The sequence below is a fragment of the Ursus maritimus genome, unplaced genomic scaffold (genome assembly GCF_017311325.1).
Source record: "Ursus maritimus isolate PB19 unplaced genomic scaffold, ASM1731132v1 scaffold_2, whole genome shotgun sequence".
Classification (NCBI taxonomy): Eukaryota; Metazoa; Chordata; class Mammalia; order Carnivora; family Ursidae; genus Ursus; species Ursus maritimus.
The window spans coordinates 27,175,848-27,192,740 of NW_024424452.1; the positions used below are offsets into that span (position 1 = coordinate 27,175,848).

At 42.5% G+C, this 16,893-nt stretch overlaps 1 protein-coding gene across 2 annotated transcripts in view; it reads left to right on the plus strand.

Moving 5' to 3' along the window:
* Positions 1-533: 533 nt before the first annotated feature.
* The window catches only part of PDXDC1 (pyridoxal dependent decarboxylase domain containing 1), a 52,345-nt gene continuing 35,985 nt past the window's right edge, over positions 534-16,893 (plus strand). Inside the window, exons 1-3 of one of the 2 annotated variants that reach the window (XM_040635296.1) lie at positions 534-739; positions 15,941-16,014; positions 16,557-16,619. In XM_040635296.1, the coding sequence (XP_040491230.1) occupies positions 719-739; positions 15,941-16,014; positions 16,557-16,619 (158 nt within the window). In that variant the 5' untranslated portion in view covers positions 534-718. Of the gene's footprint in view, positions 740-15,940; positions 16,090-16,556; positions 16,620-16,893 lie in introns of both variants that reach the window. The other variant, XM_040635297.1, reaches the window with a different exon arrangement.

The window sequence follows — 16,893 nt, forward strand, 5'->3', positions numbered from 1 at the left end:
TTATCACCTGACAAGTCATAATTATGGCTTGACATAATAGAGGAAGCTGGACCAGCTGTCTCAAAGTCTTTTCCGTCTGGAATCCTGCGGTAAGATCTGAGACAATTACTCCAGATCGCACCAGCCCCTTTTTTGAGCACGCGTCACTTGGGAACCTAACACCTGAACCCGCCGCAAACCCCTGGGCACCTAGTAAACTGCCTATCCTGCGCATGCGCGGGGGGGCTCGCCAGCCCCGCCCTTCCGCGGTGCGTGGCCTGTTCCATTCCTGAGGGATGTTGACAGTGGGGGAAACTTAGAAGCCTGGGCCCGGAAGTACAGGTGCGTCACTAGCATTTCCCGCCTCTCAGTGCAAGATTGGTCACTTGCGGTTATTATATGTCTACCCCGACGCCTGCGACAGACTTCTGAAAGTTTGGAGCGGCTCCACCGTGCCGCCCCCCCTCACCTGGGAACGTTAGGGCTGGCCGGCGTGACGGCCAGGTACGGAAGCCCAGAGGGCCCCGCCCACCCCGAGGGGGCCCCGCCCCGCCTCCCCAAGACCCGCAGATTTCCCACCCCGCGGCGACGCCAGGCTGCTCCTCCTCGTCTCCGCCCCGCCGGCGGCGGCCGCGGGGGACGTCAGCGCTGCCAGCGTGGAAACCGCGGCGGGCCGCGGGAGGCGGAAGTAGCGCCCAGACCGCGGAGCCTCCATCGGGCTCCGCCGGCCGCCTCAGCCATGGACGCGTCACTGGAGAAGGTCCGTACTCGGGCTGGGGGGCGGCGCTGCGGCCCGGGGGCCTCTCGCCCCCGGGGCGACTGTTTCCCGGTCGCGAGCTGCCATTGTGACCGGGGAGGGGCCCGGGGGCTAACTGGCCCTGCCTGAGGAGGCCTGACCGCGAGGGCGTCCGGCAGGGCGCTCGCGGCTGAGGCCTGGTCACGTCACGGGGCCGGGAGTCCCTCGGGTCCCCGTGGGCCGAGAGAGGCCGGGCCGCTTCTGCCCGGAGCCCAGTACGGGGGCCGCGGGGCCGACCTTGGGGCCTGCCCGAGCTCGGCTCACCCTTTGGGATGACAGAGCTAACCCCTTGCGGCCCCAGAAGAGCCTGGACAGAAGTCCCCGTGGTTTCGGAGCCAACTGCAAGCGTGTAGGTTTTCTGTGGTCTCCAAGTTAGGGGGGAAACAATCTTTAAGCGGTGGTTTTCCAACTTAAGCGTAACTAGGAATCACCTGGGGCCCTCGGTAAACACCCAGATATTCGGCTGTCGGGTCGGACCCTCATGGTGGAGGGACGGGGATGTGCCTGTTTAACAAGTTCCCCCACGTGATTCTGACGCTGTAGTTTGTGAACACCTGTGAAGACCATCCCCCCCCGACCGAGGTCAAGTAAGGCGTGGGTCTCCTGTAGATGGTGAATTGCGTTTTGGGGGTTGCTACTCCACAGCTTGTGGCTCCCCCTTTCCGTGGAGGGGGGGGATCCTACATCCCCTTGATAGCCTTGCTTTCCTCTAGTCCGCCTTGAGGGAAGCAGCAGCGGGATGTCCCTGGTTGACTGCTCAGGCAAGGGGAATGGGTTCTAATTGTCCCGGATTTAGGGCTCGTAAATGAGAACCAGTGCTTGGATCCCTTTATGGATACCTGTCTTCAGAACCTGGCATTCTGCCTGCCCTCTAAGTTCTTTTTCCTCAAGCTTGGGAGCCGGCTCGTGCAGACCCAGCTCTTCTGTGTATGCAGAATTTGGGAGCAGTGCAGCCTTATTTTGATTTTGAACTGGCAGAAATGACATACTTTGTCGTGGTGGTGGTGGTGGTGTTTAGTGTGGCAGCTGCTGTAGATTGGTTTCCTTGTCACTGGAAAGTTGAAGGGAGTAATTGTACCAGTTCAGCCAGTGCACAAAGTGGTATAGCTTACACCTCAGGTTTCGCATAAATTGGGTGGAAGGCAGTCAAGAAAAGAAAAAGATAGGGGGGCCTGGGTGGCTCAGTCGTTAAGCATCTGCCTTAGGCTCAGGGTGTGGTCCCCACGTTCCGGGATCGAGCCCCGCATCAGGCTCCTCTGCTGGGAGCCTGCTTCTTCCTCTCCCACTCCCCCTGCTTGTGTTCCCTCTCTCACTGGCTGTCTCTCTGTCAAATAAATAAATAAAATGTTTTAAAAAAAAAAGATAATGTTTTTAATGTTAAGTGTTTTTCTGGGTAGGAATAAAGTCTTTCCAGGCTTTTGATTAGTACACAGTGTCTACCTTGTGGTACTTGAGTTACAGGCTAGGTTAGTGATTCTCAACCACGGTTGCAGTTTTGTTCCCTAGGGGACATTTGGCAGCTTGTTTGGAGACCTTTTTGATTGTCACAACTGGGGGGGGGGGTAGGGAGGTGCTGCTGGCATCTAGTGGGTAGAGGCCAAGGTTGCTGCAAAACATCCCACCTTGCACAGGACACCTTCGATACCAGAGAATACCTTCTTAAAATGTTAGTCGCGCTGAGGCTGAGAACCCCTGGTCTAGATCATAAGTGTAACGCCAGTAGTTGAATATAAAATGATGCTAAGATTGCCTCTTCAGTGTTGTTTTCTGTCCAGTTTCATAAGACAGGATGGGCTTTGTGTCTTTTCAGTTAGAAGCCTAAAGAACTGGCGTGATATTTCTTCCAAGGATAGTTTTTTATAGGCAAATCTGCAAAAACAGAGTGGTTTGGAATCCCACTTTAAATACTCCTTTTCTGGCATTTAATTAGTCAATGATACTGGTTTCTCCCTGTTAATGTTAATTGATGGTAAAAGATCGTAAAAGTGAAGATCTGAAGAGGTGCTGAAACTCGAGAATGCTTCAGTCTGGAGCATTCATAAAAATGGCAGTGATCTTTGAGGAATTCAGAATGTGTGGGCTGGAAGTTTCTGCCTTAGGCCAGTGTGGAAATTCTGAATGTAAGTTTTTCAGAACTAAGACTGTGTCTTATTTTTATATTCCCTGAAGCAATAGAGGGCCTCACATGTAATGCACAATTTCTGTTGGTGCTAAGTGGGCAGAAAAGAAAAAGAATTGCTACAATATGAATGTTGAGGATTTCATGTTCTGAAAAATAGTTTGAATCAACGTAAAAACATAGAATTGTGTCCGTTATTCCTGTTTCTTTGAGGAATAGGCTATTCTGGGCTAAATTCTACATTGCTAATATAAGCTAGTGAGCAGTTCTGAATGATCCCGTTTAAACTGATTCTTGCATAATTTATACTGGCTACAGAAACCACGATGTTATTTGATTCCAATCCTCTAATTTCAAGTAATTGCTCTCTCTAAAATGTAGTAGTCCATCATCATTTAGTAGAATCATTACATTTCCTTTGGTCCAAATATAATTCCGTACTCGTTTGCGTTCTCTTTAGATAATATGTAGATGTGAGGCCTGCGATGACAGAGCCGTTTTCTTGTCTTGATTGCTTTTCTTTCACAGTACTATCCATTGCATATGAAATTAGTGGGGTCTTAAGAAAGCAAGACAGGTCAGTGAAGGGGCAAGGCATTCAGACTGGAGGAGCAGGTGTAGGAGCCTCAGCCCCCAGTACTCTGTGTCCACCTCATAAGGAACAAGGCCCAGTCACATAGTCTCACAGTGTTTACTTACGTTAATAATCAAGTTTAAAAAATGCCACAGGAAGTAACTATTCTGATGTTTTAGATCTTAATAAGTTAACACATCTACATACACTTTTTAGTAAAAACCTGCTACTTTAAACTTGTACAGCAGCCTAGACCTTTTCCTGTTGCTTGGGAAAGCTCGTTCTTCCTGGGTGTTACGTTTGGACAAAGTGTATTGCAAATTATTTGCATGTACTTTAATTCCAGCCTTGAGTAAACTTAAACTCAGCCCTGCTGGCCTTCTGGGCCGGATAATGCTCTGTTGTGAGAAGCTGTCCTGTGCGTTGTAGCACGTTGAGCAGCATCCCTGGCCTCTACTAGTAGCATTTCTCACAGTGTGAGAACCAAAGTCACCAAATGAGAAATTGTTCCCTGGGGGTAGGGGAGACTGTCTCTGGTTGAGACCCACTGACTTAGAGAATCTGGAGCTGCACTGTTCAGTATGGTAGCCGCTAGCCCCATTTGGCTACTTAAATTTAGATTAGTTAATATTAAATAAAATCTAAAATTCATTTCCTCAGTCGGCATATTTCAGGTGCTCGATAGTCACCGTGTGGCTTGTGGCCGCACTACCAGACAGTGCAGTTGTAGAACATTTCCATGACCACAGACGATTCTCTTGGGCAGCACTATAGAGTGGGGCTGGTTCACTTGTTGCGTGTTTAATTCTTGTCTCTATGAGAGGCAACTGTGACCCTGCTTCTGATTGAAGTCATTGCAGCTTAGCCCATTACTTTTTCTTGTACTCATTCTGAGCAAACCCCCACCACTTTGGACCTGATTTTGGAAAATTTTTCATCCTTGAAAGTTTATAAGAAGCAATAGGAACATGACTGGAACATTCCTGATTATTACTGAGAGAGACTACCAGAATTTCTATTCCTGTTTTTTATTTTAAAAGCTAACGAAAGGAACCCCTATTAGACATGTTTGAAATAACCTTCTTCAAGTGAAAAAAGAAAATGAATGAATGAATCAATGAAAGAAAGAACCATTTTCTGTGGTCTGAGTTTGTAGACCTTACATAGAAAAGGGAACAGGAGATGATAGCCTGAAATTTTACCATTCGTTTAAAGCTGATCCCTATATCATCATAATGTAAGGGTTTTGCATACAGGTGTGTGGTGGCTGAAGTGGTAAATGATTACCAGATGCTGGGTGTCCGGGAAAACATGGTACAAAGTTCCTGATCCTAAAACTTTATGGCCTCAGTGATTTTTGGTTTATTCAAGATTGCAGAGGCAGTCAGTGACAGAGCTGTTGATGATCCCGAGTCCGGTGTGTGTGCCACCATATCTAGGATTATGAGTTAAAATTATAGAGAGGAGTTGCCTGAGTTTAATGTCAGCTGTTTTCACCTAAAGCAGTAGCCTGCTTTGATTTATATTTTTTATTGAAGGCCAGCTGTGGTCAGAGCCCAGTGCTGAGAGAAACACAAGGTAAGACCTGATCCTTTCAGGAGGTTATGTTCTGGTAGGGTCATGCATGTTTAGACAAATCTTTGTATAGCAAGGTGGGGTAAAAAGTATTAAGGAAAAAATGGGGAATGCATGGAATTGAGTGACCAGGAAAGATTTTTATTTTTATTTATTTTTTTAAAGATTTTATTTATTTATTTATTTGACAGAGATAGAGACAGCCAGCGAGAGAGGGAACACAAGCAGGGGGAGTGGGAGAGAAAGAAGCAGGCTCATAGTGAAGGAGCCCGATGTGGGGCTCGATCCCATAATGCCAGGACCACGCCACAGCTTAACCTCTGTGCCACCCAGGCGCCCCAGGAAAGATTTTTATAGAAGAAATTCTTTAGGTAGAATATCAGAACCATGGCTTTTCTAGAGTTTTTTAAAAAGATAAATGAAATGTAAATGCTTACTTTATAATACGATTGTGCCTTGTATTAATTGCTGGTAGAAAATAAGGGAAAGGAAACCTGTTTCACATTTGAAGTTAAATCAGATGTTAAAAAATACGTTTCCAATCACTTTGAAAATGTCCAAACTCTAGCTTACATCTACTTTTTCCAAGTAAGATTCAAAATGAAAATATTCAGTATTTTTAATTTTTTTGGTTTGATTTCTGTTATTGCAGTTGTATTTTGCTTTATTAAATGCTAAGTATTTAGTTGCCTTAAAATTGGATAGTCCTTGAAGTCTGTCCTGGGACCCTGTCCACTTTTTATTTCTGTGGAAAATGCATTCTGAGTTTAAAAGGACTGAGAGAGGAGTACACTTGTCAAATATAACCTTCTTCCTATATGTTGAAAAGCAGAAACAACAAAATAAAGCCTTCACTTTAAAATGCAACTCCGTGGGGTGCATGGGTGGCTCAGTTGGGTTGAATGTCCGACTTGATTTCAGCTCAGGTCTCTACCTCAGGGTCATGAGTTCAAGTCTGGTGTTGGGCTCCCTGCTGGGCATGGAGCCTACTTAAAAAATAAATGCAACTCCATGACATTGAACATTTAGCTCCAGTGATCTCAGGATCCTAGTGAGACTGAATTACTTATTAGACTGGACATTGTATTAGGTGGACTCCTCTGAAGTTGTGGGTTTTGTGCATTAAAAACAGTTGAATGTAGGCGTTTCACACAGTTCAGCTTTAAAGGTCTGAAGATACATAGATAACACACAAAGGCTTCGGAATCGATGGGTTCCTTTCCTCAGAAAGATAAGGCTAGCCCCATGAGTTCTACAGAGTTCCAGTTCAGTATGGGACAGAGTGATATTGGTGAGGATAATGGATATCTTTATCTTCTGATTCCATCCCCAGCGAGTCCTAGGAAGCGCTCCCTAAAAGAAGCACATCTCAGTGAAAGACTTCTATTTTCAAGTGACGATGGCATGCTTTTCTGTAGGCAGTTTTTTTGTGTTCCAGAATAAGTGTGTGATTCCAGATGAACTAGTAAACGTCTTAGAAATAGAGCTTGCCTGGTGTGCGGTACTTTTCCATCTGTGTAGTTGTTGGGAAGCATTTATTCATGGTATATATAAAGCCTGAATGAATTGATTCTCCAGAAAAGTGGTCTCTAGGAATACATTTGTTGAAATTTAGACTTGGATCCCTAGCATTCCCACATATCTTAAGGTGAGTGATTTGAACGCCCTTTTTTAACCCTCTTTATGCTTCTGTGACAGGTTTGATCTGGTGTTACTCAGTGCTGCCTCCTTATCTCTACCAGATTCTAACTTCTCTGCCGTCTATTTTTGTCCCTTCTTTTCCCCATATGTTCTTTTTTGCCTCTTGATGAATTGGTAAGATTAAATACTAATGCCCCATGCAATATTTGAATATCCCTCTTCAACTAGGGATATTAAGCTACTTAATGAGCCAGTGATCACAGTATGTCTTCGTGTTCTTACAGACACACTCAAGCATAGAGTCCGTGATAGTTAAAAAGGTTTTCCAAGAGTATCCAATTCTTAGAAGACACAGACAGTAGTGTCTAGTTCTTGATGAAAAACTTTTCTGTTGAAATCAGGCAAAAGTATCCACAATGTAGACATTGAGATTCCAAAAAGGCAGGCCAGGTTTGCTATATCAACTTCCCAGAGAATCCCTGTCAAAAAGTTTCTCTTGTCCTTGACCTGAAAGGAACAGCTGTGGTCCTGGAGCAGCTGCTGCTGTGTGCTTGGAGCTTCTCAGAGATGTGTAGTATTGGGGTACTTGTTGAACTAGTGCTGGATAGCAGGCACATTTATGTTTTCACTCAGGAGGAAAATAAATGATTTTGAGAGAGTTGATGATCGTTGCATGATTGTCACTCTCCAGGATTTACCTTGTTTAGAAAGATTGAAAGTCCCCAGTACTTCGTATGTAAGAAACACAGGATTTGGGGGCACCTCGGTGGCTCGGTTGGTTAAGTGGCTGCCTTTGGCTCAGGTCATGATCCTGGAGTCCAGGGATCGAGTCCCAGGATCCAGTCCCAAGTTGGGCTCTCAGCTCAGTGGGGAGTCTGCTTCTCTGCCCCTCCCCTGGCTCCTGCTCTCTCTCTCTCAAATAAATAAATAAAATCTTTTAAAAGAAAAGAAAGAAACAGGATTTCAGAGTTTTTTCTGATTGCTTTGATTGATTGAAGAAAGGTGGTTTTTTTTTTTTTTTTTTAAGATTTTTGTTTGTTTGTTTATTTGACAAAGGGCAGCAGCCAGGTGGGAGGCAGAGGGAGCGGGAGAAGAAGACTCCTTGTTGAGTAGGGAGCCCGATGTGGGGCTCGATCCCAGGACCCCAGGATCATGCCCCCCTGAACCAAAGGCAGATTCTTAACCGACTGAGCCACTCAAGCACCCAGGTGGTGATTTTTTCTTTTAACGTGTCTGATGCGTGTGTTGTAAACTAGCATTTGATGACACAGTCTTCTGTCCATTGTGAGCAGCTGGTATTCTCATATGCTTTAGTTCTTTGCCAACAGTCTTAGAACTCCCCAATTATGAACATTCCTCCCCTGAAAAAGTTTATTGAAACTACAGTATCATTTACTTCTATTGATGAATTTTGAGATTTTTATATTTTAAAATTACATTTTGGGCTTCCTTTTTCCCTCTCCTCTGGGGGCTGCTTCTCTTTAAAGGGTTAGCTCTGTACTTCCCAAATAGCACTTATTCATGTACCATCTTTGAATTTTGCCACATCCGTTGTACCGTTTGCACTAGTATTTGCTTAATATTTCTTCTAAATGACTTTAAATCAATTCACCCACCTTTTTTAAATTGAGGGACAGTTTATGTATAATAAAAATACCCACCTTAATGATACATTTTGAGTTTTGGCGATTATATACAAACCTATCACCACCAGCAAGATCAAGATATGGAACATTTGCATCTCCCTTAAAAGTTCCCTTGTGCCTCTCTACAGTGAATCCTGGATATGCTTTCTGTTCCTATAATCTGCCCCGCCCCCTTTTTAACTTAGATTTTGCTGAACAGTAGTGTCTATGAATTCAGGGTTCGAGGTGTTATTTTCTTCCCTAATTCATGAAAGTAAATACATGATTTTTGTTGTCACACTTGGTTTGACTGAAGAGAATGTATACAAGAGCTCGATTAAGCATGCTCGAAAGCTGAGAACATTTTAAAAGTGACTATAGAGCAATAGTTCCCACATTTTATGCCCCAACATTCTTTTTCTACTGCAGTTTCCACTTTTGAAAGGTTCTTATAAACAACTTCTTGGTAAATAAACTTTATTAACAAATGATTGTTTATCTGGTTGTTAGTAACTACCACCATCCATACTACAGGTTACATCCTGTGTATGGGATGTCGGCTCACCTTAGCAGGTCATGACCAGCAGTTTTTAAAAAATGAAATAGAACAAAACAATAAATAGAGTGTATTCCAAATAAGGGTAGGAATAGTGCCAGTGTTAACTTTCTACTGAATTGATAAAATTCTAGCCAAAAGCAAAAATGATTTTTTCATTAATCCATAACAGCCCTGTTCCAGATAAATTTAGAACTTCCTACTAGCCTTTAGAAAACTTGAGAATTACTCCCTGACTACTTTGACTATTTTACCTTGCATTTGACTGTTCCTCTAGCGTTTAAATTGAGAACTTTAATTGGTGGTGTTTTAACATTACAAGTCCAATATTTCTTCTTCTGATAGTGGCAGGATATTTTACAATTCCACACTGACTGAAAGTGATGAAAATCAACTAGTTAAAAATGGCTCTTAAATGTTTATACAATGAACGGTGGAGCTTGTTTTACAAAATGAGCTGTTTCAATTCTGTGACAATTACTGTATGAACAATTGAATGGTTCTTCTTAGCCTTGAAATTGCATTAAGCCATACCACACGTCTTTGTTAGATATAATTGAAGCAAAAATACTGAATCCACTTCATTACACAGCAGAATCAGCCATAACTGAAATATAATTTATAAATTTACAATCTAATGACTAACAGTCTAATAGCTGTCTGTGAATCCTCAGTAATGAGCATTTAGTGGTTTTGTGATTAGGTACACACACTCTGTAAATGCTTTGTTGCATCGTTTTGGTTGTTTTTTTAACAGTATGATTGCCGCAAGCCTCTTTAAGGCTTAGGGACCCAGGGTGAGCAGAGGCCATGGGTATCCAGCTCCCTTTCCTAGAAAACCACCTGAAAACCCCACACTCACATACTTTACAACCTGGACTGGCTTGGTTAGGGTCAACAATAGAAAAGGAAAGCAATAGAAAAGAAGCAGCTGAAGACCCCTGGCCTCGAAAGGGTTGGTTGGAATCTGTTGACCATTTCATTAACAGAGGGACCTTTTTTTCAGAAGTTGTTTCTGGTAGGCCCCGGATTTTTAGTCAGGTCACTTTACTCAGTATTTCAGTGAGGGGAAAATGGATTCAGATGTGTTTGTAGGTAGGAAAAGAAGTCTTAGCAAGACTTGCACTTCAAGTGCACTACTTGCAAATTATATGTTGTCTTTGATTTTACCTCGTAGCTCAGACAGCCATGACCAGAGACATTTGCATGGGCTCTGCTAGGTGGAACAAGGGCGTGAGCTCTAGAGTGAACATTTTAGTTTTAGTGAAGGCCAGGGTAACTGCACATCCGGGTTGGCCCAGGACTGTCCCTGTTTATACCTATTGTCATGGCTTAATTATTAATAGTGCTTCCTTCACTGTTGAAAATGCCCTGGTTTGCATGGCAAGTTTTTGGTCATCTAGTTGACACTGAAATTTTCCCAATAGGGAGAGCCTTCTGATATACTTTTTATCTAGGTGAATACATTAAGCAAGTATCATCTTTAAATCGAGGCCTGGGCCCCTAGGTGTTTCAGTTGGTTGAGCATCTGACTCTTGATCTCAATTCAGGTCTTGATCTCCGGATCATGAGTTCAAGTTCTGCCTTGGGCTCCATGCTTGACATGGAGCCTACTTTTAAAAAGGTGAGGGGAGGCCCTAGCTCTAATTAAAACTCTTGAGTGCAGGGCTTTTCCAAAGTGTGAGTTGCTTTGTTTACTTATTTGATAAATTTGAAAAGCCGTGTTGCGTAGTGGTTAAGAGCACTAGTTTTAGGGTAGTACAGGCTTTATTTTAAATTTTCGCCCTACACCCCAATGTTTATAGCAGCAGTGTCCACGATAGCCAAACTGTGGAAAGAGCCCAGATGTCCATGACAGATGAATGGATAAAGAAGACGTGGTGTGTGTGTGTGTGTGTGTGTGTGTGTGTGTGTGTATATATATATATATATACACACACAGTGTAATACTATTCAGATATCAAAAAATTGAAATCTTGCCATTTGCAGCCACATAGATGGAACTAAAGGGTATTATGCTAAGTGAAATAAGTCAGAGAAACAGTTATCGTATGATCTCATTCATATGTGGAATTTAAGAAACAAAACAGAGGGTCACAGGATAAGGGAGAGAAAAATAAAACAAGATGAAATCAGAGAGGGAGACAAACCATAAGAGACTCTTAATCATAGGAAACAAACTGAGGGTTGCTGGAGCAGAGGGGGGTTGGGGTGATGGGGAACTGGGAGGTGGACATTAAGGAAGACACGTGATGTAATGAGTGCTGGGTATTTTATAAGACTGATGAATCACTGAACTCTACCTCTGAAACTAGTAATACACTATGTTAATTAATTGAATTTAAATTAAAAAAAAAAATAAATACTGGCCCTAAAGCATACTAACTGCCTTTGGGTTAGTCAGGAAGTAATGCATATAAAAGTATTAGTTGGCATAATGCCTGGAATATAATAAGCAGTCCAGTAACTATTAGTAATTATTAAGGATCACAAAGCTCATTGAGCCCTTTTTCCTTGCCAGATCCTGTGCTTGGTGCTAAGGATTAAAAAAAATGATAGGACGTTCTTCCTAGGAACCTAGCACAGAATACTGTCTTTTTCCCTTCAAAATCCTAAAACAGTCTTAATCTAAATACTGAATAATAGGGGCGCCTGGGTGGTGCAGTTGTTAAGCATCTGCCTTCGGCTCAGGGCGTGATCCCAGCGTTCTGGGATCGAGCCCCACATCAGGCTTCTCCGCTGGGAGCCTGCTTCTTCCTCTCCCACTCCCCCTGCTTGTGTTCCCTCTCTCGCTTGCTGTCTCTGTCAAATAAATAAATAAAATCTTAAATAATAAATAAATAAATAAATACTGAATAATATCTTTTTTTAAAACAGTCTACTTCTTAAAATTTATTTTAAAAAGATTTATTTATTTGTCAGAGCACAAGCAGGGGGAGCAACAGGCGGAGGGAGAAGCAGGCTCCCTACTGAGGAAGGAGCCTGATGTGGGACTTGATCCCAGGACCCTGAGATCATGACCTCAGCCAAAGGCAGATGCGTAACTGACTGAGCCACCTAGGGGTCCCCTGAATAGATACCTTTATACAAACTTAATTTTTCACTCGTTTAGGTTTGTGTCTGGCCGTTGCCCTGCTGTTGTTGATTAACAGCTGCCTTGTCTGGCACCGTAGCAGGTACTGAGGGTAAGAAATGTGAATTAGGTAAGCACGGCCACCCTCACTAGAAGCCTATGGAGACATGGTTTTTAGTTTTAAGGAACCGATTAACAAATAGACGTTTTTCCTAGATCGTTCCTTGACAGGGTGTATTATTATCCTGCAGCTGGATAACACTATATTTTGGATTTATCCAGTTAACACAGGCCCTTGAGGTTGTGTGGCATTGGAGTCCCATCATATTCACATTTAATTTACTGAAAGATAACTATAAATGTTATTTTCCCTAGCCACCCACTTTCTGCCACCTGCTCCACCCTTGACTGCACTTCCTAAAAGAGAGGAGGGGCCAGCAGAATTTAAACGTAAGCCATTCGTTTGAATGAGCGTGTGCTCTACAGAGAGACTCACTTGGGGAAACGCAAAGCTGCATTTTCCTCCTGCCTTTCACAGCGTTAAGCGTCTTGTCACCACATTGTTCATAAGAAGTGAATTCTAAACTAAGTCAACTGTTTTGTCTACTCTCAACTGAAAAACTGTTCCAATCCTGTAGGAAACGTTAGCTGTGTTGCACTTAGAGCCGGTATGTTGATACCCATTATGCTGTCCCTTCCTAAGGGGTTTCAGAGATAACATGACAGTCCAAGAATCAAGCTGACTTGAGACCCCTAGTCCTACAAAAACAGTCAAAATTAGTAGGAGTCTGAATCACTGCCTTCAGGAAGCTTATAATCTAATTGGAGAGAATATACTAGAAAGATCATCTCTAAAACAATTCACAGTCAAGGATGTTAAGGAATCCTAAGGTTAAATGACATTTGCATTTTAGAATGGCCCCAGTTTCACGTGTTCTCTTTCGTTGTCCCCATAAATACAATCCTTGTCAGGCAGCAGGTCCAGATTCTTTGGTTTAGCAAAAATGGTATTGATACGTTTAAAGAGAATACAAAAAGTTTCTTGGAAGTATTGAATTGTGATTTAATAGCTAGAGAGAGAAAAGGCAGAAGGACATTTCAGACAGGGCAAGTGTTAAAAGCATGAAACATGGAAGTTTGGTTGATCAAGCAGAACTGTTTATCTTTTCATTTGGCCAGATGATTGGAAACACCCTGGAGGGTCACAGGGGATGAGGATAATAAGGAACATGACCAGTGGACTGAGGAGTTCAGATACATTCTCTTGACCATTGTCTGTTTCTCATCCTACTCAGAATCGTTAACTGAGAACACTGAGACCATCTGAGATTGCTTTCTAACCCATCTCACAGTTACAGTTAAATCGTGAACTATATTGGAAACACCAGTTTTAAAATGATTTTTCTGTCCTGTGTAAAATCATATTGGATGTGGCTACGTGGTTATTTTGCGGTCTGTTTTGGGAGTCCGCGTGATAGGTCAGAAACAGGGGTCAGGAAACCAGGTTTCTGGCACCGCTCTGTCATCTCTTAACTCTGTGACCTTAGGCCAGTCACTTTACCTCTCTGAGTCTTAGTTTCTACACTTCTCAAACAGTACACCAAAGGTTTACATGTCTGTCTTTCTGTCTTTCTCTTTCTTTCTTTCTTTCTTTCTTTCTTTCTTTCTTTCTTCTTTTTTCAGTGATTTCTTCTATAAGTGAAAGTTAAAACTCTTGTTGTTATAAAACAAATGTGATCTCCTTAATGGGGGGCAGGGAGCTAAAAGCCCCAACTGCCTACCCATCCCTACTTCCCCAAAGTTCTTCCGGGGAGTCTTAAGACTCAGAAGAACACAAGTGGAAAATCCCTGGAGTAAATCCCGAAAGTTAACATTTTTCCACACTTACATGGATAAACCGAGTAGCATTTCTTAAAAACAGTTTTAAGGAGACGGGTGCCTGGGTCACTCTGTTAAGCAAGTGTCCAACTCTTGATTTTGGCTCAGGTCATGATCTCAGGGTTGTGAGATCGATCCCCGTGTCAGGCTCTGCCCTGGGCATGAAGCCTACTTAAGATTCTCTCTTCCTCTCCCTTTCTTAAAAAAAACAATACAAAACTATTTTGAGGAAAAAAAACAAAACAATACAAAACAATTTTGAGGAGTTACTGCAGTGCTAACTGTAACACAACCTATTGTACACTTACTCCATATAAGATATGATAAGGTACAGGAGGCAGTCTGAAGGGAAAAGAGCGTAAATACACCGGAAGGAAGAGTTAAGAGGGGGACAAAGAAAGTCTCTTAACTATTTATAACCCAGCTTGTATTGAGATTCAAGACAACCAGATCGTCTGCCTTAAGACTGCAAGGGAGATTAAGAAGAAAGAAAGGAAAATGAGTTTGTTTAATTTTGTAAGATTTTTAGAAATTTTGTCTTATTTATTTTTTGAGCGGGAGCTAGAGGTACACTTGGTACTAAAATCTGAAAAGAACAAAAAGATGTGAGCTGAAAAGACTCCCTCTGACCTGATGCCCATCCTTCCAGTTCCCTTCTCTGGAGGCAGTCACCGTGACCAGCTGTGTAAGCTTGCAGAGTTTATGGAATCACTTCTGGATTTATGAGGATATTGGTTTCCTGTGGCTACTGTGACAAATGAGCACAAACCGGGTGCCTTAGGACAACAGAAATGTCTTTCCCCACAGTTCTGGAGGCTAGAAGTTTACATTCTGTATCACTGGGCTGAAATCCCTCCAGAGGTTCTAGGGGAGAGTCCCTTTCTTGTGCCAGTTTATGTTGCCTGCCAGCACTCATTCCCTGGTTCGTGGCCCCGTCACTCCAGTTTTTGAGACCAGCACCTTCAGATCTCCCTCTGCTGCGTCTTTACATAGCTTTCTCGTGTGTGTGTGTGCGTATGTATGTAGTCTCCTACTTCTCTCTTAGCTGGATACATGTGACTGCATTTAGAGCTCACCGGGACAATTCCGGGTAATCTCACCGTCTCTAGATCTTTAACTTAATCACATCTGCAAGGACTTTGCCATATAAGGTAACATTCACAAGTTCCAGGGTATTACCATGTGAATCTCTTTTGGGAGGCCATTTTTCAGCCTACTACAGCAATAAAACAAATAGCATACTATACATATTTTTCTGAACCTTGCGTCTAAGAGTGTAAAACTGGAATAATCTAACATTAATTCAAGACTGGTTAAATAATGATATATCCATAGAGTGGAATATGGTGTTACCACTACAAATGAAGTGGATATATACTGACATGGAACCATGTTCACTAAAAAGTAGAAAAAAGCAAGTTGCAGAGGTTCATAGGGGTAAGGTGCGAGTTTGGACAGATGCATGTCAAACTTGAGTGGCTTCCCCAGGGGAGTAGGACTGGTGGACTTTTTTACATTACATGTTTGTACTTTCGAATTTTAAAATCAGATGTATTTTAGGGGGGCCTGGGTAGGTAAGTCAGTTAGGCATCTGACTTTTGGTTTCGACTCAGGTCATGATCTCAGGGTCATGAGATCGAGCCGCATGTTGGGCTCCATGCTCAGCGAGGAGTCTGTTTAGGATTCTCTCTCTCTCTGCACCCCTCCCCCCATTTGCACATGCGTACTCTCTCCCTCTCTCTAAAATAAAGTTTTTTTAATTTTAATTTTTTAAGATTTTATTTATTTGACAGAGAGCACAAGTAGGCAGAGTGGCAGGGAGAGGGAGAAGCAGGCTCTCCGCTGAGCAGGGATGACGCGGGGCTCCATCCCAGGACCTTGGGATCATGACCTGAGCCAAAGGCAGACACTTAACGGACTGAGCCACTCCGGGGCCCCTAAATAAAGTTTTTAAAAAAAAATTTAACAAAGATAGAGAACCTTTAAAACATGTACTTTATAATAAATCCATATGTTATATAATAAATTCAGAAAAAAATTGGAGCTTAATCTTTCTGGATGAATTATGTTGCAGAAGTAATATGGGATTATTACAATTTAACTTTTTTTAAATTTGTTTCCCAGATAGCAGACCCTACATTAGCTGAGATGGGAAAAAACTTGAAAGAGGCCATGAAGATGCTAGAGGACAGTCAGAGGTGAGCCTGGAACAGAAGTGACCCTATTAAACGTGTTCAGCCTGTTGTGAAGCTGGTGGCACTGGTTTCCTGCTGGTAAAAACACCTCTTGGTTTCACAATGTCACGCTTAGCTTAGCTTCATCTGAATTTAAAGATGGTGTTTGTTTTGGCTAGAAGGTACTTTGTAATTATAAGATTTTGAAATTGAGGGGCAGGACTCATAATTTTCAGTTCTGGCTGTTAAGAGTTTCATTTACTTAATATACTGACTTAAATGCTGTAAATACTCCTTACTATGTGTTTAGGTCATATAGAGCATCAGCTAACCAAGAAATGGGGTAGAGTGTTATTTGTTTCATATTCTTTTCCTGAAATTCAAATTATACCCCAAACTAGGGGGTTTCTAGGGCAACGGGGATGGGGGAAGACATGTGATAAATGTATTTCAAATCCTGCATCAGTTACTAAGAGGTTGAAGGCAACATCGTCACATGTTTGCATGTTCAAATGTTAGAGATTTGATAAGATAGAACAACTAGTCTTTTATTTCCTTTAAATTAGAAGAGCAGAAGAGGAAAATGGAAAGAAGATAACAGGAGATATTCCGGGGCCACTCCAAGGCAGGTAGGTGGCAATGAAGATACGTACTTTAGTTGGATGTGTGTTTTCTTTAAATCGAGATTTTCAAACCATTGTTGATTGACAGTTTTAGTTGTGATAAGCACAAAGCAAATTGAGAGTCCTGTGCTGTGTAACATCAGAAAACAGAATGCCATTGGCTGGTTGGTGATAATGCCGAATCTGCCTGCTTCTCCCCCTTTCTCATTCAGGATTTAATTTAATTTCCCATTCAGAATTTAACAACCTCATGACTCAAAAGCGATACACAAACTTATAA